Source organism: Anser anser (genome assembly GCF_964211835.1).
Source record: "Anser anser genome assembly, chromosome: 27".
In the NCBI taxonomy this organism is placed as follows: domain Eukaryota; kingdom Metazoa; phylum Chordata; class Aves; order Anseriformes; family Anatidae; genus Anser; species Anser anser.
Window position 1 is genome coordinate 1060060 of NC_139748.1, and position 20966 is coordinate 1081025.

The 20966-nt window shown below is 32.4% G+C and overlaps 1 protein-coding gene across 8 annotated transcripts in view; it reads right to left on the reverse strand.

The window, feature by feature from the left end:
- The window catches only part of SYCP1 (synaptonemal complex protein 1), a 29551-nt gene that overhangs the window by 6296 nt on the left and 2289 nt on the right, over window positions 1–20966 (reverse strand). For 3 of the 8 annotated variants that reach the window (XR_014575657.1, XM_083812600.1, XM_083812596.1), the window contains 23 exons: window positions 20356–20520; window positions 19464–19531; window positions 19203–19276; window positions 17842–17900; window positions 16662–16731; window positions 15572–15645; window positions 14468–14576; window positions 12982–13076; window positions 12665–12849; window positions 11512–11579; window positions 10277–10338; window positions 9182–9286; window positions 8069–8172; window positions 7347–7464; window positions 7052–7122; window positions 6274–6364; window positions 5529–5591; window positions 5134–5196; window positions 4238–4300; window positions 2912–3028; window positions 2169–2279; window positions 1303–1395; window positions 307–381 (listed from right to left, as the gene is read on the reverse strand). Coding sequence is in view for 7 of the 8 variants with exons in the window: in XM_083812600.1 (XP_083668726.1) it covers window positions 307–381; window positions 1303–1395; window positions 2169–2279; window positions 2912–3028; window positions 4238–4300; window positions 5134–5196; window positions 5529–5591; window positions 6274–6364; window positions 7052–7122; window positions 7347–7464; window positions 8069–8172; window positions 9182–9286; window positions 10277–10338; window positions 11512–11579; window positions 12665–12849; window positions 12982–13076; window positions 14468–14576; window positions 15572–15645; window positions 16662–16731; window positions 17842–17900; window positions 19203–19276; window positions 19464–19531; window positions 20356–20520 (2103 nt within the window). In the remaining variant the exon portion in view is untranslated. The remainder of the gene's footprint in view (window positions 1–306; window positions 382–1302; window positions 1396–2168; window positions 2280–2911; window positions 3029–4237; window positions 4301–5133; window positions 5197–5528; window positions 5592–6273; window positions 6365–7051; window positions 7123–7346; window positions 7465–8068; window positions 8173–9181; window positions 9287–10276; window positions 10339–11511; window positions 11580–12664; window positions 12850–12981; window positions 13077–14467; window positions 14577–15571; window positions 15646–16661; window positions 16732–17841; window positions 17901–19202; window positions 19277–19463; window positions 19532–20355; window positions 20521–20966) is intronic. The other 5 variants (XM_083812602.1, XM_083812599.1, XM_083812597.1 and 2 more) reach the window with 4 other exon arrangements.

Consider the following 20966-nt stretch of genomic DNA (forward strand, 5'->3'; position numbering starts at 1 on the left):
CATGTCTATTGTCAGTTTTATATCAAGATTGGCCTTGGCTTTCTTAGCATTATCCCTGCAAGCATTAACAGGTCTTCTTGTGGTTTTAATCTCTCCTTGCTCCCCTCACACTTACCTACTCAGGAGTAATGTAAAACATTCACTACCACCAGAAATTATACATAATGACTTCAGGGAGCATCAAGTTCTCATTTCAAGACAGTAAGACCTAGAATCAGAAACTCATTTCACAGTTATCACTGTTATAGTGCGTATGACCAGGCTAAATATGTCACTCACACTGCTACCTTAAATATATAAATATACCTTCTCTTCAATTTCTACTTTAAGCTGCTCCTTAAGGGATGACAGTTCACTTTTCAAACATGACAGTTCGCTTTCCTAAAACCAATTAGAAGAAACCAATGGAAAGGGTTAGCTATGCTTAATCTGGAAAAAAGAAAATCGTCCAAATGAGACATTATTTCATATTCATTATAAACAAAAGAAAATTCCATTTGTTCAATAGAGCTAATTTAACCATAAAGTTACTATGCTGAGTGACATTTACAATTCACTTTTAGAGATAACTCAATCACTAAAATAACACATGATCAAAGAAGTTGATTTTTCATCATATAAAAATAAATTCAAAAGAATAAAAAAAATATTGGCTTGATGTGTCACACCTTCTATAAAAAAAGTCTAATAAAAACACGCTGTAAAGAATTATTCTGTGAAGGTAAACGTTAGAAAAATACTACATTTTAAATAGCTGTTATAAAACTACACTTTCATAAAAGTCTTGAGGGGTTGTTGACTCTCGGAACATTTCTCAAAGCTAAGGCTCCCAGAAAGGAAAAAAAAAAAAAAAGTGATACAACTCTAGAGTTGAAGTTTTGTTTCTTTTAAAAAGAGCTGAAGTACTACTAAGAGTTACTTGGCCACAACTGTTCAAAGCAAGAACTAAAAATACTTGTCAGAAGGGGATAAAAAAATCAAAGTGTTTAATGCTAAAATTTTGTAAGCAGACAGTGATGTTAGAACATAATGCACTATTAGAAAAAGTAGACAGAGAAGCACAGCTACTTTAAGTAAGCTCTAGAAAATTAGTATTTTAATGTACATATTGAAATCTGTAAGAAAATATAGTACACATAAATTGGTGAGTTGTTCCTTATTGTTCAGTCACACTAAATCAGATACTTAAAAAACAAGGAGCAATAAATAGGAAAAAATCTAATATTACATTTATAATTATATTCCCCTTTTAGGACAGCAACCCCTCCGTTTAGTTATTCAGTGCTCAAGAGTATGCCTTACCAAAGTTCTTTTCAATGACAACTGCTCTTGCTCTTTTATCTTACATAGTTTTAACTCTGTATCTTTTTCTTCAACCATTTTATCATATTCATGCTGTGTTAAAAATAAAAAAAAAAGTTATTTGACTAAATGTTACAATTATAGATCTATCTAGTCTTAAGACATTACTCATTTTTTTGAAATAAAGCTCTTCTGGAGCTTCAGAAAGCACTATGAACAAACATGGACACTTCTGCAGAAACTGTACAACAGACAATACACAAGCAGTGTTATTTTGTGGGGCAATAGTGTTTTATTTCTAGGCAGCATTATGCACGTTATCCTCTAATTCTACTGCAAAACACAGTAGAAAATGACAAAAATAAGTTATACTGCTGAAGTTCACTAAAGAATCTCCTCATAAAAAGAGGCCCAAATTGATATTGAAAAACATTACATTAGGACAGTATCAAATGAAGTCAGAATATTAAAAAAAAAAAAACCTGCAAAGCACAAAAACCTACGTGCTCCTTTTTTTCAGTCTCCAAATATGATACTATGAAAAAAAATGCAGCCTACAAGACATCTTCAAAAGGCCAGTGCCACCACCACGTCTTACCTTAAAAATTACTGGGAATTCTAAGGTGCTACTAGTTCACATCATGTTAAGATTCCCAAAAATTTATATAAATGGAATTTATCTGCCAGTAAACATGCTTTCAAAATATGAAGGTGAATTTACTTTTAGATGATGAAAAGTCAAGTGTGTTAAACCTCATCATCCTAGACTCAGGTCTTTATTACCAAGTTTCACTTTCTAATTTGTAAATTCTGGTTTTGAAAGGTTTTTATTTATCATAGTATCTATCACACATTAGAAATCTTACTTTGTGCTTTTCCATAAGTGCCATCATTTCAGTTATCTTGTGTTGACATCGGATGTCCATTTCTCTCTGTGTTATTGTTGCTTCATCAGCAAGTAACTTCATCTTTTCTACCTGTTAGTATCAACTTTCTTTTAATTCATGAACAACTAAGAATAACATATTAAAAAAATCTTAGTTACATTTCTTCCCACCTCTGTGTGTACAATCTATATAGTCTCATTTAGTGTTGTCTTCATTTGCTTTCAAGATCCTTTTCAAATCCTGCATCTTTTATACACTTCGTTAAAATGGGCAACTAAAATCTAGATTAAAAGTACCTCCATTCTTCCAAGGCAGATAAGTGCCATTTTGAACCAGAAGGCCATTTCAAGCACTCCGCCCTTTTGATATTATCATCAAGAAAGTGTGGGCAGGAAAACACTAATACGAGAAAAGTTATAATTTTTTTTTTCTTATTCTGTACTTATACCAAGAATAGAATTTCTAGGGACAATATCCTGACAAAAGATTTTTTATTTAGGTTCTTATTTTTAAAGACACATACAAATGCTTCAACCTAAAGAATCTATTATTCTAAAGCTTTGCTCACAGGCATACACAAGAAGTTCCATTTATGTTTACAAGACTGCGATGTAAGTGCAAGGAATCTCGCTGGTATAGCTTCATAAAATATAACAAGAATTGATAAATTATCTTACATCAAAAACTAACTAAAAGTTGCAGTAAAAATTAACAACTCTCACCTCTTCAAGCAATTTATTTTCAGTTACTCTTTTTGCTTCAATTTCTCTTTTATACATGTCAACTGTTTCCTTATGTTGATTTTTCATATTTTCCATCTCTAGCTGTAGTTTATTCACCTTTTGAGAATGGAGAATTATTGCTGTTACTTGTTCAAAAATAAATATGTCAATGACTTTATTTTTCATCTTATTTTCAAGTTGAGCCACTCTGTACTCTTCAGGTATGTGACTGTACTGTTTCCTATTTAATGTTCGTTTTTTTTATCATAGAGTTGAACTTTGGTCTGAAGGTAGTTAGAAACTACAGCAACACCAGAAAAGGGAAGGCAGCCCATAATAGCAGTTCTGTGCATCACTGTCAATAAAGCAGTCCTAAAACTAGAGCAAGTGAATCACAAAGAATCATTAAGATATAAAGGAATAACCCGTTAATGATCTGACAGTATTCTGCCTTTTGTACAAAGAGCCCTTTAGTATTGCTGGCATGGAATGCAAGGTAAGAAAATGAAGCATAATTAATAGTCTCCTAAGATCTGGGAGTAGGACTGTATTATGTTTATGATTAAATCTTTCAAATTGTGAAATGAAGAAACAGATTATTTATAAATAATTTATTTTCAGAATTTTATTTAATTCTAAAAAAGGAGAAACTCCTTTTAGCTGCTGATATTAATAAGAATTTGGTATGAAAAAAATAGGAAAAGCCTGTTCCTGAGCAGCCACTCTAAATGCTGTGTATTCTTAAAAAATATTGAGATGGAGATTTTATTTCCTGCCTTGCAAATCCATTTAAGATTTTAACATTTTTATGATGTGTTTTCCTACCAAGTATTTATTTTGATTAGTTCGTCCTTTAAGTTTCTCATGAGAATACCCTCAAACAGTCCCCATCTTTCCTGAAGTACCCAAAAGTGGACACAATATTCTAATATTCAAATAAAGGACTTACCATAGCAGAACACAGTAAAGGAGCTGCCTAAAGTAAATAATACATGCATTTCTTTTAATGTTTTTCTCTTTCAATGGAGTGACATCACTGAGTAATGTTCGGTATACTATCAACCAAAAAACAAAGGGACTTATTGGGAACGTTAACTCCTTGATACATGAAGTCTCTCTCTTACACGTCTGATAGCCTCATATCCAATTATTAGAAAATGAAGCATCTTCCAAAAATCACGTGCTTACCTCTGTAAAATCTGTATCCCAGATCCATAAAGCAATGAAGAATGTGTTGAACATGTTTTATAATGAATTACATAGGAACTTAGAAATTCAGTCTTTGTGCTTTACCTTTATCTTACACATGATATGAATTAAACCTACCTTCCCTTCATAAATACTTGTTTTCTTGCTTTCTGCAGTCATTTTCTTTTTCAGCACCTTGTTCTGTTAAAATTGAGTAAAACAATCACTATAACAAGTTAATAGTATTATGCAATGATTTAGCCTCATATAGTAGGTCAGAATCCTCAAAATTCTAGCTTTCAGCAAGCAAATAAATGTCTTCTCATTGTAGTACAGTTCAGGTTCTAGAACAATTTTCCAAACGAAAGTGTTCAACTGCTTTAATAATATTGCTCCTTACTCTTCATGACTTTATGAAAGACTCCTAATGGGCAACAACAGAAAATAAGGAAAGAGGGTGCAGAATAGGAAGAAAAACTAAGATGCATCATTCCTCTTGCTTTTGTTCTACAGAGCTTATATATAAATAAATTTACTCCTGTGCTGCGCTATAATGAAAGAACAGATATAATAATCGATTCTAAGCAGATGATTCAGGGATTTTATTCTGGGCAAGTGCTGCCAACTGAAAAAGTACAGATGTCATGAAAAAAAAGTGTATGTTCTTACAATACAGTTACTGACAATTTGTCCTTATGTACAAGTCTTTTCTATTATCGGTAACTAAAATAAATCATTATGCCAAGTGTGATACCATGGATGGATGATACCATATCCTAAATGAAAATAATAAAAGTTTACTAAAGACTCTTTAAAAAGTTTACTATAATTGCATTTTACAAAAGTAAGAATAATTTTATAAACCAAGTAATTCCAAACTCCTTAGTTTGCTCAGAGGTAAGGTAAGAAAGGAAACGTTCTAATTTACATAGCTGTATCTGAAGAAATCACACCAGACAAAAATTTTTGAATAGTAACAGTAACCTCAAAATACTGTGTTTTATGTATTTGAGACTTCTAAAAAATGCATTTACCTCCTGTTGCAGCTCTTCAATATACTTTGTTTTATTTTCCACCTGTTTCTTCAAATTATTCAACTAAAAGAGATATTTCAAACATTAATTTATAAACTCTTAAAAATGACTCAATGTGTTAGACATTACTGTCAAAGTTCTTAAATATGCATTTGCACAGGTCCAATTAATTCCAGTGGGACTAAAACACATGCCAACACATTACGACTGAAGTTTTGACCATGCAGTACTACAAGAATTCTGCTAGCCCAGTAACAGACATCAAGTTTAATAGCAGCTAACCAGATCTTCAGTGGTTATTGAGCTTATGGAGGAAAAAAAAAAGTAGCTTCATGATTTAAAAGATTAGCTTGTATGAAATTACCTACAATCCACAAAAAAATTAAATTTCTTACCTTATTGTCTAGAATCTTCAACTGCCTTTCCTTTCTTGAAATTTCATTTTCAATACTCTTAGTCTGGAATTATAATTATAAATCTAGTCAAACCATTATCAGAACTTTTGTACTATCTTAAAGAAGAAAAGTGCATAATCATAGAATTACTACTAATTACTATGTTACAATTTCAAAGCAGTTCTGTCAAAAAGAATTAGATTTATTCCCATTTTGTATTTGTTTGTTAAAAAAACAAATTAAATAAATTAAGCAACTATCTCATGCCCTGAATATCTTCTTTGAATTTTATGATAAAATTTTGAAATCCACTGTGATGTTAAAAAAGCAGGTGTGCTTTGACAATACAATATGAAAGTAAAGATATTTAAAGAAATTCAAACTCAAACTCATATTATTTACTGAAAGCTAATCTGGATGCTATTCATCACTAAATGGGTAAATGGAAATAATAAATAAAATGAGGTTCTATGTTTGCCTAAAATATAACAAATTTGGACTCTTAAGCTTCCATATAAAGAGTAAACATCCCAGTGAATGTCCTTGTCTTTTAAACTGGAAGAGCTCAAAATACGTATATATGGTGACTCAATTCATGGAAGCACTGAAAGAAGAAAACCGTTTGAAGAGATAATATCCCTAGGTAGGGCTTTGCATAAAAAAAATTATATACATTTTACATTTAGATTATGTCCTACAGGTAACGTTATGTATGTTATATATTTCAAATGATAAAGCATATTACATGGCATACATTTTCTTCACTTTCATCCAGTTTGCTTTTAATCTCTTCACCTTTCTTTGCCATCTTCTCCTTCAAAGACTCTAGTTCATTTCTAAATGCCAAATTACCAAATATTAGTAAATATTTAAGAATATTAACTTATTTTCAATACTGCTTTATTTAGTATTTATCCATTCTTTTTTTTTCCTAAAAAGAGCTGGATTGTTATCTACAACTAATATTGATAAGAATTTCATAAGCTGTTCAATGGGATTGTTCTTTAAATTTTGCAAAGTGACTTAAGTTAACATCTGACCTGTACATACTTTTTGTAAGTATGAAAAAATGTTCCCCTTATATTCTGATCTGTAATAGCATAATGCTTCTGTGAAATTTCGAAGGCTGCCTGTCAGGGTACTAAGACTAACTTCAAAATGTAACATAATCAGTTTCACTTTTTCAAATTTAATTCATAACCCATAACTTCTATATTCATTTTATTCACATTTAAGAGGTTAATGCAGAACAGGATAGGTCTCTAAATGTAACATGAAGAAATGGCAAAAAAAAATCATAGCAATAGGTAGTACTAACTTGGCCATGTAGAAGTTTTTACAACACCAATACTAAATTGCTTTTGTACAGAGAAAGGCCCATAATTTAACTACAATGCATAAAAAAGCATTAATCTAAATATAACAGAAAGCAACATATGAACACAACATTTAGACTAACTGTGAAAGAAGCAAACCTACTTCTTTTAACACCGTTTTTTACACTGATATTTATTTTTACTTGCCTTAGTTGGCTATTTGTTTCTTCCAGATTGTCTACTAACTGCTTTGTATTTTCTTCTTTTTTTCTATCACCCTAAATAAATACACATATAAATAAAATAAGTAAAATTCAAGGTGACATCTTAAGCAGTATCTTGAAATGCTATATTCACAAGGATAACTGCACATATACTGTATTTTAAAGACAACACAGAGTTCAGATACTCTACAAAACTATGTGATATTGAAGTTTTCCATATGATTTATATTTTAAAAAGAATGTTATCCTTTAAGAACAGTTGGAAGTTTACAACTTACCTCATGAATTTCTTGTAGTTTCCTGAGTTCTGCAGCTATATTACTTTTCTCTAGGTCCATTTGCTCTTTTTCTAATAAGAGCGTGTTGATATGCACTGTTAGTTGCTCATTCTTTAGCCTAATTTAAAATAAATGGTCAAGAGAAATAAGAATGTGCAGTTTGAAATTTCCTTTTAAATTAAATTTATCTGTTATAAAATGTTACTTCACACTGAAAAAAGTCCAGGCCTGAACCTGCAAATGCAATCTTTGCAACAAATTTAATATAGAGTCATAGTGATGTGAAAAGGCAACAGGAGGAGGAACAAAAATGAGTCAACTGTTGTATAAATATAATGGCTGTTGGCAAGAATGTAGTTTGACATCTACATCAAAGCAGGGTTAACAATGATTTCAGAAACATTTTCTCTTCATATTAACACAACTAAGTCACAGAAATATGGGACAATTATATATTATAATATAGTACATATATTATAATACGTAATTGTATTGTATTATAATATGTAATAATATGTATTATAACATGTAATAATATATATAATTATACATATATTACAATATATTATTAATATAAATATATAGAGGATGTCATGCTGTGTATATGAATTCAAAATTTTCATTAAAGAACAATCATAGATCATTTTGTTGTATATTAAAGTAACTTCTATGTAACACTAAAAATGATTAAACCGATACTATATTTTCAAAAATCATCATACGCCTCTCGTTCAAGATCTGCATTCAGTGTCGTAAGTCGTTCTATATAACTCTGTTCCTTTTCAACTTTACTAGTCAGCTCTATTTGCAAATCATGCATTTCTTTCTGCAGAAGAAGAAACGTTGTGAGTATACATATGTAAATTACAAATCATGAAAGCTATCAGAAAAGAACTGATGATACAAAGCTTTATGATTAAACAAAGCTACAGACACTCCATAAATTAGCCAGACTTTATCTTTACGTAACACTGGTGTAGTGTGGTAGTGTGAAATCTTGAAATCTGATATGAATGTTAAACGTGTCCCCTATTTTATAGTCTAACTACGCTCTGCAAAAGTACTGACAAAACTACTTTTCCATGGGCATTTAAATAAAGACGGTGTTGCCTCAGACATCATAAGCTTTTGAATTCACCTACATATAAAAACAAACAAACAAAAAACACACAGAATTCCAGTCCTACGTGATAGTATAAGCACATATTTTGAATGCATTCTGAACTACAAAGCTACTACTTTCTACAAGCCTTCTGAACTGCTCAGAAACTGGTTGTCATTACAAGACAAGGCAAGCTTTGTTATGTATTATAAACTACATCACATTAATGCCTTGAATACTATTTCCTCTGAATAACTAGTGATACAGTGTATACACTGGCATGCAGTTGATTTACATTTACATTGCAGTTGATAACAGGGAGAAAGAGAGTGCATGTGTGTCAATGTACACTTAGTTTTTTAAGCACAGCATATAATGGATTTCTGGAATTTCTTATCACAGAAGGCTATGGATGCTAATAGTATGAAGATGTTCAAAAACTGATGAAACTATTGGACATGGGTAAGTCTATAAACAGGTAACAAAGAGAACTGACAAGGATGTGTCCTCAAACATCCTTAATACAGTTACTGTAGGAATGTAAGGGGGATGGACCAGAGACAATAGCCAGGCTACTCTACTGCATAGAACCTTTTGCTGTCATTTTCAGAAGCAGAATACTACACTGGGTGGACTACTGGCCCAACTACATCAAGTTTCTTATGTTATGTATATACAAGCGATAAAGTGTAACTATTTATAGAAAAATGTTAGGATCACCCTTTATTCTGACCTCTCTAATTTGAAGAATATTTTTCATTTCTTTTCCTCTCTCCTGCAAATTTTCAACAGTTGCGTCAAGATCTTTCTTTTTCTCAAGAAGTTCCTCAGCTTTACCCTGTTTAAGAACATTAATGAAGCTGTTGAGAAAATTAAATGCATAAGGAACAAATACACTTGGTAAACGCAAACCTCATTTCACACTACCTTACTTGAACTGATGTAGTTTCCTGTTAGACTAGTAAATACAAGATCATAACTAAAATCATTCTGTATTAGAAGTGTATTTCATATAACTCAGACTTCCATAACAAAATGGGCCTGTGTTGAGGTTTAGTAGAGTTCACATAGATCAGAGCTGATTACCTCAGGAAACATCCCTATAAGGAGATAAGAACACCCAGTCTAATGGGAATACATGGAAAATGGTGTTATAACCCGTAAGACCATCCTCCAGATTCAGACTCCTAATTGTTTTCTCTGAAAAGTGACATGTATTAACATAGTAGGCAATGCTTTTTAGATACTAAACACTGCAGTACGGAGGAAACCTCACCATAATTAACACCTCTCAAACAGCAAAATAATTGCAACAGACTTGTGAAGTAAGAAACCTAGGAAATGTATGAAATTGCTTATTAGATCCCTCATTTTGTCACGCATAACCTTTTCACAAATTCTACTGCCTTTTCCAAGTGGTGTCAATTAATCCTTCAGGCTTAAATATCATATGCTGTGTTCACAAGATGTGAGCTAATGTTCATCACACCCACACACAAAATTATTTTTCAGAAAGGTTCAGGATGAGGAAGGAATGAATACTAGGCATAAATAAAAATAGGAAATCCCTATCATAGAGAGTGGCACTTGAATAGGTGTGAATGAAGGAGGAAATAACCAAAAATCTTGACATGGAAAAATAAAACAAGCAAGACAGTAGAAAGAAGTAAGTCCTTCAAAGAAAACAGCAAAATAGTCAAAAAGGTAGATAAGAAAGCAACAGTAGGACAGATTAGACAGTGTTTATATGGCATATAAGGTACTTACACGGCAAGAGAGACTACATATAAAAAGTAAATGCCATGAAACTAATAAAATAAACATTTACCAGTGTTTCTGACAGCTCTTCAAGTTGCATTTCTTTGTCACATTTTAGTTTAGTCATCTCTTCTACAGCACATACAATGTAAAATTAATTGAACAGAAAAAATTACATACATAGAAGACAACATAAAGCATTTATCACTTCACAGTGCCTAGTTTTCAAAACTTGTTGTATTAAGTTCAGATATTTTAAAGATAAACTAAAACCCAAATTATCACTTAATCTGAATATAGAGTAAAAAAAAAAAGAGAGACAGAAAGATATTAATGAATATATATCTGAAGAAAAGCTAATCTAATCATTCATCTGAAATAAAATTTAGAACCTATTATATTTTCCACAACCGTGGCTTCAAGTCTTAGTGTGTGGACTGTATGAATGTTTACAAAGCAGTAGTCTCAAGGCATTGATGCATCTGTGTTTTTCTGGAAAAAAATCTGAATATGCTGAAAAAGGAAACCACTTATTAGTAACTTTGAAATGTGTTTTCTAGGTGTACATTAACATTATTGATATTTTTTGCAAGTACTGAACACCAGACTCATTTTTGCTTATTATCATCGCAGGTAACATCTCACCTTATTCCAGAGAAACATTATCAGCATTTTTTGAACAACTTTATTGTTAGATTCCCTCAATACATATATCAAACTATATTTCTCATCTATCATATCAGGGCTATAGACATATACTGCACAGTGGGAAAACAATGCCAAAGGTTTGGGTGCTAAGGAGTGCATATCTAAAAATCACAGGGTATCAAAACAATATTTATAGCGAACCACTGTAGGTGTCGTTCCACATCCAACGCAGGGACAGTGGTCTGCAGGAAAGCTTAATGCAGGTGGGTTTGTCTCTACTACAAGCTACAGAAGTAATTCTTGGAATCTATTGTTCAGCAGTCTAACACTACCTCTGAAACTGGTCTGGCCTGCTATTAGTCTTAACTGGGATAATGCAGAGAAATCAAAATGAGTTCCAGGAGCATCCATGCATGTATGGTCTTACTTTTGAGTCTCTACAGCATTGCTGTTCGACTATTGCCAGATACAATGACTACCAAAGAAATGGGAGTAGGATGAGTAAAAATAAATTTAAGCAGTCCTGGCAGGTATAGGCTATGGTAAATTTATTTTTTCAAGCAACAGCTACAACACAGGGATAGTCTATTTTCAAGAAACAGAAGAAAACATTCTTATTACTATGTAGCTCATTTTCCTTCTTTCTATAAATCTTACCCAGCTCAGCAGACTTATTTGTGAGCTCCAAGGTAAGCAGTTTTGACTCTTCTTCATATTTCTTCAATCTAAGAAAATTGTAATTATTTTTGTTGTTGTTGTTCAGCATACAGCACTGCTTTTGAAAGTCTATGGACAGTAAGACAAAGTCTTACCACAAGCATTTTAAGTATATTGCTTTTCCACAGGTAGATGACATATCAAAGATATGTGATATATGATACATATGATATATCGAATGTATCAAATTCCACTTTTACAGCTTCTGAACAGCAGACAAAAGTAAACAAATATATGCACACATATGTCTGTACTTCTTTATCAAAATCAAGAGGGCAAAGATTTACTTTCTCATAGACCAGTATCAACCAGCATAATTAAAAAAAATACATTAAATTCTTTGCATTTAGACTGGTGTGTCAAAATATGAATTTCAATTTCATCTCCCTTTGTTCTTGGGTTTATCATAGCCTGCAACTACTTGGAAGATGTCTTGATGCCAGGTACCCCAAATCACTGTTTATTAAAAAACTCAGTTGTGATAATGTTTTAAAATATACATCCACAGTTCTATTCCCATTTTTAGAAAGGTTAATTTTTGTTGCTAATAGGTTCTTTGACATTTACGTATTTTTTAAAAATACAGAAGGCCTGAAATACAGGAATAATAAAGATTGGTATTAAATAGTACTGTTATCATGTGAGGAAGAGTATCTTCCGCACTAAATGTTTCATTATTAAAGAACTTTAAAGTTCCAAATGAGATGACCACTCTATTAGTTAAGAACTGCATCCACACAAAATCAAACAGCGCAGCCATGAGCAGGGATATCTAGTGGAAAGTATCCCTGCCCTACCCCTGCCCATGGGAGGAGGGTTGGAATTAGATGATCTTTAAGGACCCTTCCAGCCCAAACCATTCTATGATTCTACAACCATCTTCAAGGTCTAGACGGACAAAGGACATACAAAAATAAAAACCAAAGTGGTTACAGCTAAACTCATTGATGATGAGTGAATGAGTTACTACTGATTCAAAACAAAAAGTTATTGCACCAGATCACACAAGATGTTTAGGTTTTATTCCCAGCAGCTCAGTAATCTAGTATTTTACCCATAAAATTATTCTTTGATTGTAAACTGTTTAAATTACCTATTTTGTTCTTCTTGCAGCAAGCTTTTTAAATTGGAAGTAGAAGTCTTGAACTCTTCTATCATGGATGTATGCAAAGCCTTAGTTTCTTTACATTCTTCCATCTGTGCTTCTTTCTCCTGAGTGACCTGAATTAATGCTTTCACTGCAGTCTGCAGTTCAGTTTCTAAGCTCTTTTGAGTAGCCTACAAAACAATTATGTCATTTCTAAACATGTTGTAACAAACAGCTACAATTGTTCCATATCTAAAAAGTATCGGCAGTTATTTATGCAATTACTCATATATTTATATTGGAAAACTATAAACAAGCTGTACCTCTGTTTTTTGCAATGAAACTTTGGCTTCTTCCAGTTCTGCCCTCAAATACTCTCGATTGAGCTGGGATTCTTTTAACATTTCCCCTTCCAGTCCTAAGCAAAAAGATAAAAACTTACATTTAAGAAAAACAACATTTACTAAAATATGCTTGCATTTGTGTTTTACGGATAAATATATTCCTACAATTTTATCAGTTAATTACTTAATGTACTCACTTAATTGTTAAGGAAAAAATCCTCCAAGATGGTTATTCAACTTATTAAGTAACTACCTAAAATGTAAAATTGCTTGTATTTATAAAATTTAACAAAATGCAGTCACTCATATGTATCTGGAATAAAAATGTTACTAAATGCATCCCTGTCTATGGCAGGGGAGTTGGATGATCTTCAAGGTCCCTTCCAACCCAAGCCACTCTATAATTCTATAATAAAGCCTGCCTTTCCACTCCCCAGGGAAGGAGAGGCTGAAAATTGTCTCAGTTCTACAGAACAAAGCTACTTGCATCACATACCATAAATATTCTGCAATATAAATGGCTTTTAAAATACTGAAAACCTAGTTCTAAAGCTCTAAGTTTCCTCAGCTGCACCTGACTCTAAGTTTGCAAAACTGAAGTAATATATTTTCTCCTTGTAATCTTCAAAAGCTTTCATTGCCTGACTCACCCTTAAAACAGAAGAACTCTTTGAAAATAGTTTTACTTTTGCTTATTTGCAAATACGAGATTCCATTTGAAAACTGTAACGTTCTGGGGTGTTATTTGGCTAAGATGTGGAAACATGTCTTGTTGAACAGAGAATACTACTATTTATAGACTACTGAGCAACTATTAGATGTGAAAAACTTTACTAACTTGATTGAAAAATAGATCAACTCACTAACCATGAAAAACACTACTGTCTTGCCATGTTTACTATACAAGACCAACTGAAATGGAACAATCCTCAGAATATGGGCAGGGTTGTACCATGTCCTGGTGTATCCATCTACACTTCTGTTATGGAAAAGAAATTACAGGGTATATGACACCTTTTTAGTAGCATAACTATTTTCACCCAAAAGCTTATGGAAAAGTAAGAGAAAAGTTCCTCGCAATGGAACTCTCGTGTCAATACAAAAACAGGGTGTAGCCTAAACCTAAAAAGAAAACCTTTATTATGAAATAAGGGCCTGTATTTTACATAAGGAGAGTACACTACAAGTCCAGTTCCCATATCAGCAGCATCTTGCTCATTTCCAAACAGGAATACGACCTGCAAGGTCCCAAAGGTTCTACTGCTGACTAATAACAGGATGAAATTATCATCATTCTGTTTCCCATACTTCTATAGACAAATGTATTTTCATTGAATCATAGAATCATTGAAGTTGGAAAAGACCTCCAAGATCATTTGGTCTAACCATCCCCCTACCACCAGTATCACCCACTAAACCATGTCCCTAAGTACCACCATTTTAATATAGTAGGAAGGACTCTTACTTTTTGCTTCTTCTAAGTCTGCAATCTTATTTTTTGATTCCTGCAGCTGAGTCTTAAGGTCTTTTATTACATCATCTTTTTCACCACTCTGTATGGTAAGAACTGAAATCTAACAAAATTAAAATAGTATCACAATGAAATCTAAAAAAGAAGACAGATTTTCAACTTCATTTGTGCATCATGTATGTTTAGTATACATACTGCTTGCTGTCATTCAAGTTAAATAAGGTGGTCAGGTCTTAGACAAACATTGATCAAGTCATATTACTCTGGATGGAAAAGCTCTTCAGTTCGAAATCAGAACATGAATACCAACAGACTACAGATAAAAGAACATCACTAAAGTTAACAGAATCTGACAGAAATGCAGACTCAGGTGTTATCTTTTTCATTTTTCATTCATTACTGATGTCCCAAAATACTCCTTACCTCTCTACAAAGTCATGTACATACTCAGAAAAAAAACAACAGCTCTTCACCTTCCTGGAAACATATACAGGTAGACACCCTGCTTTTCAGTCTTCTGCTTACAGACGAAAAACTTCTATCACAATTAATTTTGTCAATTTAGTCTTCCATCACGGATACCTCAACACCACTACAAAAAACCCACTCCAGTCTCAGATTCCTAACCTCTTCTACGAGCCCGTGGTCTGATACTCATTTAAGTGTTCTTTCCACCTTCTTTCTTACCAGATATGAACTGTATCTTTCTGTATATGGAGTGATGACTGTTCTGTTAATTTTATGCTTCTGCACAAGTCACTTTTATACAGACAAACTTATGTACAGAAAACAGAATAAGTGTTCAGTGTTCATGTGGTGCTTTTATATCCTGTCACAGACATGTCCCTTATTATGATAGAGCAGACTAATTCAAATTTTATTCAAATAACACAGAATGAACAATCTGCCAAAAGGTAATTTGCAATAACAATTTCCATCCTTCCAAAATACAAATATTTCACAAACAACCAAGCACTTTTAAAACAATTATTTCATTTGATATATCAGCAATTCATTAAAGCAGACTTCAAATATTAAAGAAACAAGATTTGTTTCAAAAATAAAGTTCTACATATTAGATTTTAATAATAAGCACACCTGCTTCTCCTTCATACTGACTTCCAGTTTGCATTCTTTTTCAAACTTGTCCACTTTTTCTGCTTCTTCTTTTACTTTTGAGAAACAGTAGTATTAATAGTTAATAAACTAAAACATTCTCCAAGTTAAATGCAATTTCTATTTTAAGATTGCTTTATAATTGTACAGTTATACATTTTTTTCCTTAAAAGGAATTATTCAGGTAATTTTTGAAGTAAATTTCTAATCACACAAAACACCTTTTCTGCCAGCTTTCCATAGAATTAGTTCATTACTGCATATATGAATTGATAGACTGCTATATGAAACTAGCAGAAATGCACATGTAAAAATAAGACAAGCAAATAGTGGTATAAATAAAGCAAATATTTAATTAAAATTTCTGTAGCTATAAATTAGAATACTATCATTTAAATAAACCAGCTACATAAAATATGTAGTCATCTATAGACTGTACTTCATGGACAAAACTAAAAGTTTAGTGACTACTAGTAAAATAAGATTTCAAATCTGATTTATTAGAAGAAAAAAAGAAAAAAAAAAAAACAATAAAGAGTCCAGGCAGCATGAGTAAGGCAGGGTCCAGACCTTTGCTAAAACAGTTATGCTGCTGATGGAACAATTCATCGGACGTAAAATTTAAACCAGAAGTAAAAAACTGTGTCTGTCAGGAAACCTAAGATGTTGCAGTGAATTTAGCTTTTCTAGGAAATTTGAAAAAGACCTATCCCAAACTAAGAGAAACCGAGGTAGTGTTAAGCCTGCTGCGAAGAAGCAGACCATACCACAAGGAAGTACGTAACTCAGAGGAATAAGACTCAGGTAAGAAATAATTGACAAGAGATCGCCTTATCAAAGTCACTGAATTTAGCTGACTGTCTTCAACAACTGTTCCCTTAAAGTACAAGGCATTTACTATTCTATTACTATGTAATGAGATTCCAGGACATAGTCTCAGAACAAATATCAGTGTTAACAGTTCACCATTCTCGCACATCCTATCTTTCTGGCATGAAACTGCAAGCAATAAAATCTGAGAAGTACAAAATGGTTAAGCCTGCAACATAAACACAGTAAGCATAATTCTCACATTTGAAACACATTTCCAATCTGGTGTTCTCTGCTTGCACACGAAGCTCTTCAAATGCCACTATCATTCTCTAAAAATAAAATTTGAAATGTACGTTCATATAAAGCTATGTGCTTCCAGTAATGAAGAACAATATTTGTGGTTTATAAGCAAGCAGTATTATAAGCTTATTCATATTTGTAGATAAAAAAATTGTTAAAATCTAAAGTCAGAGTTAACAGAATGCTACTGAAGATTTAAATAATTTCAAGGATGAGATATTTTTACTGGTCCATGTTTGTAGATCCCTACCATAATGGAGAAGGCGTCGTATATTTCTTAGTTGCTACAACAATTGATAATTAATATTTAACAGTTAAAACATGTACTCCCTGACTCTGCTTAATATCAAGTTCATCAATCCCAAAAAATGATGCCTCACATTTCTCTATTATAAATATATTAGGGTCTTATATTCCACACTGGAGTAATTATTAATAAAAATATGACTTTGACAAGACCACAGTTGCTTTATAAGTTAAAAAGGAAAAAATGCTCATTTAGTCGAGGTATATTCATACCTTATACTTCTCATTTTACACAAAATTACCAGTTTCCATCATTATTTTTTGTTTTGTATCATATTCAAGACTGAAACTCATCTTCTTTGTTTATCTTTATGTAAGTATATTGCATTTTACATTAAACAAAAACACCTACTAAAATAATCCTAATATACCTGACCCCATTCCACATCTCCATCTTTGGACATACTCAAAACCTGACTGAACACACTCCTATACAATCTGCTTTAGTTGATCCTGCTTTTAGCAGGGTAAGTTGGACCAGAACTTACTTCTCCAGAGGATCCTTCCAATCTCAGTCATTCTGTGAAATCACCAGGTAAGTTAAATAGAGCACAAAGACAGCAGTTATAGCAGTCAGATAACACTATGCAAATCTGTGCTCCCAAGCAGTGTTGCATTTTACCCAATGAATATATGATATACAGTACAAAATTAAGTCTTGAAAAGCAACTGAAAATCAGACTTCCTACATACCACATGAACCTTCTAATCACTTTATCAGAGAATGTTCTTTGTATGAATAATATCTCAATGTATACATGCAACTCAGATATCTCAAGATGGGCTTATAACTCGGATCACATGTGATGTTTTTAGCACACTAACTCACTTACTTCAATGTTGTTATTAAGTTCCACATGTAGTTGTCTTGTTTCTTCTCTTTCGTGTTCATCTATCAAACCAAGAATGTATCATAAGGTTTTCCTTTTTGCAAAATAATGCCAGCTATCCAAGCCATTAAGCTTAAGCAGCATAATGAATTTAAAAAGAAATTACAGGCTCTTATTTAAAAAAATAATTGCGAAGTATGGTGCACCAAAAGTTATACGACTTGAAGAAAATGCATATTCCATCAAAATACCAAGCAACCTCGTCGTTTCAAATTTCCTTCCCAATCTCATTTTTTTCCACAAAGAACATAATTCTCAATCAATTTATATAGCTATATTAATTTTGACAGTATTAACGTAGTTGAATATTACTGCATCAAAAATGTTAGCATCTGTAAAAACTGTAAGATAAAGTTTAACAATGAATTTCCTTCCATCAGCAGAGATGTCCATGATCACAGAACATTAGAGAACTGTCACAATACTCCGTATCTCCATCTTTTAACAATTCCAGTTTCCAAATTGATATTATTTTTTCCTTAAGAAAACAATTATGGAAGATAACAATAAGAAACACAGCAATCAAGGGATTACAGTAAACGTATATGCAAGACTTTGTTGAAGCAAGGCTAAAAAGAGTCAGATACTTCTTAAGTACCCAGGATCAAGTCAGCCAAATTTTAAAGACTATTCACAATTTTTAATATCATATAGATTAAAATCCCAAGTCAAGAATGTATTTGAAAACCTCAAGAACGCAAATTTTGTGTCAGCTTGGTCAATTTAGTAAGAAGAATGCTAGTTACTCATAGTGTCCTGGTTTTGGACTTTTTTTCCCCCCAGGAATCTATAACTGCTCCAAAAAGAATACCAACTCCAGAATTATTTTTAAAGTGATGGGAATGGTAGCTAAAGCAGATTCTACTGCTTAAAAACAGGCAAGAAGTGCCACCTAATATATCTTAATATATTCAAGGTATATAGATGTGACTGACAAGTGTGACAAGATTGCAGGAGACGTGTACTCCTCTGGAGCGTTTGCTAGTGCCTAATCAATATTGCTTACAGTACCTAACACTTGTCATACCCGGATCAGTATTTAGACAACTAAGTAGGTCCCGGGCATGTAACATTTTAGCAAACAATCATTAACTTCAGAAAATCTCAGAATATAGCATTACAAAGTACACGTGTATTAGACTTCTGGCTTCACTTCTCAACTCTACTGTGATGCACTGAGCCACATATAGTTTATCTCAACTAGAAAACTAATTCAGAACCAAATGAAAGATTTTTCCTTCATGAATTTAGAGAAAGCTAGAAGTAAATATACTTTCATAAATCAAGATATAAAGAGCATTTACATTTGGTGGACTTCTCTGTGAAGTGAGTACAGGTTTCCTTGAGTAGGTTACATAGATGCCTTGAAGTGCTGTTTCTAAAAGAAGGAAAAAAATACCATAATATGTTGTCACAAGGATGCATGGTACTTCGTACATTCCTGTAGTAACAACGTGAACGCTTTCTTGAGTTTTACAATTCAATAACTAACTTTCCATACCAAAGCAGTTCTAAGCAAGAAACCACATTATTTTTACAAATCTATATTTAACTGTATTACTTACTCTTTTAAAAGATCTTTATTTTCACATATCTCATCTTCCAGTTTTAAGCTTAGTTTTTCATTTTCAAACTAATTTCATGGGAGACAAATACAAAATATATTGTTACTGAAAAATATACTGCAATTATACTTTCAAAACACACATGAAAATGTATTTCTGTGCATCCAAAGACAGAAATCTGCTTTATCTGACGTTACATGCCAACACAACTTTCATTAGTGTGCATGAAAATATAATAAAAAATAATTTACCATGAACTTAAGCACTTAAAGACATGTTATCCATACATACATTTGCACACTATGGATATGCGTGCTTTGTCACAATAACCATTTTCTCAAGGCAAAAGTTAAACAATCAAAGATGACTTAGGTTACGCAGGTTGATGCGAACAAACAACAATAAAAGGACCAATAAATTGTTTAAAATATGTTTTTCAGTCACAAAGCTCTCCATCACTACCAGCAAGATAAAAAATGTGGATGAAGCAAGACTCCACCATTTCCTGTATGTGCTGAGTATAGAAATATGCGTGGGCATAGTTTACACATACCAGGAGGATGAAAGCTTATTCTATCTTGAGGAGGTTTCTGCATCCCCACAGTATGATGTGCATGTAAATAATACAATAATGGCATGTGCATTGTTAAAATATGGTAAACAACTTTTTAAAACAGAAAATATACTTTTTCCTTTTGAAAATGTAGAACCATATGTCATTAATAACTAGTCAAATAGCTTCTTTGAAGCCATCCCATGAATTGGTCAAAATGATTTCTTCAACCTCTGTAACAATCTTTAGTATTTAATTGTATAAATAATACTTTCATACTAAACCAGGAAGAGTTTTCTCTTTAATTTACATATTCAACATATTTTGTACAATACTGGCCTGCAATTCTTGAATGGCTTTACGCTGTGCTTCAATAATCTTTCTATTTTCTTGCAATTTTCTTTCCTTTTGCTTTAGTTCTGATTCTACAGTTACTTTCCACCGCTTGATCTTCTCAGCCTCTTTGTAGAGTTTTGAATACAATTCATTCATTGTTTCTATATGCTATTAAAACATGTTCCACAATTTAAATCTTAAATGCTATTTAATTAATAACATCTTAGATACACATATTTCTCATTGAAATATCACAGCAAAAGTATTTTTTTCTTTTTTTACTCGCAGATGGTGACACAAACTTCTGTATACAGGGAACAAAGTTCATGTATCCATGTACTTGTATGTATTAACATACATTATGTATGTATTAACAGACATTATGGAATGCGAAAGGGACATAAACACAAGTGAAAAATATCCTAATGCCCTCAAATACAGTGACACTGCTAAATTGATAGATATATATTTAACTGCACTTCACCAGAAGTCAATAAAGTTTTGCTAGAATTATCAGTAGAGCCAAGATTCCTTCTGTAAGGCTCTTCACAGAACATCCCCTCTCTTGTAACAATAGACACTGCTGGGTTAAGTAAAACAAGCTTCAGAGATCT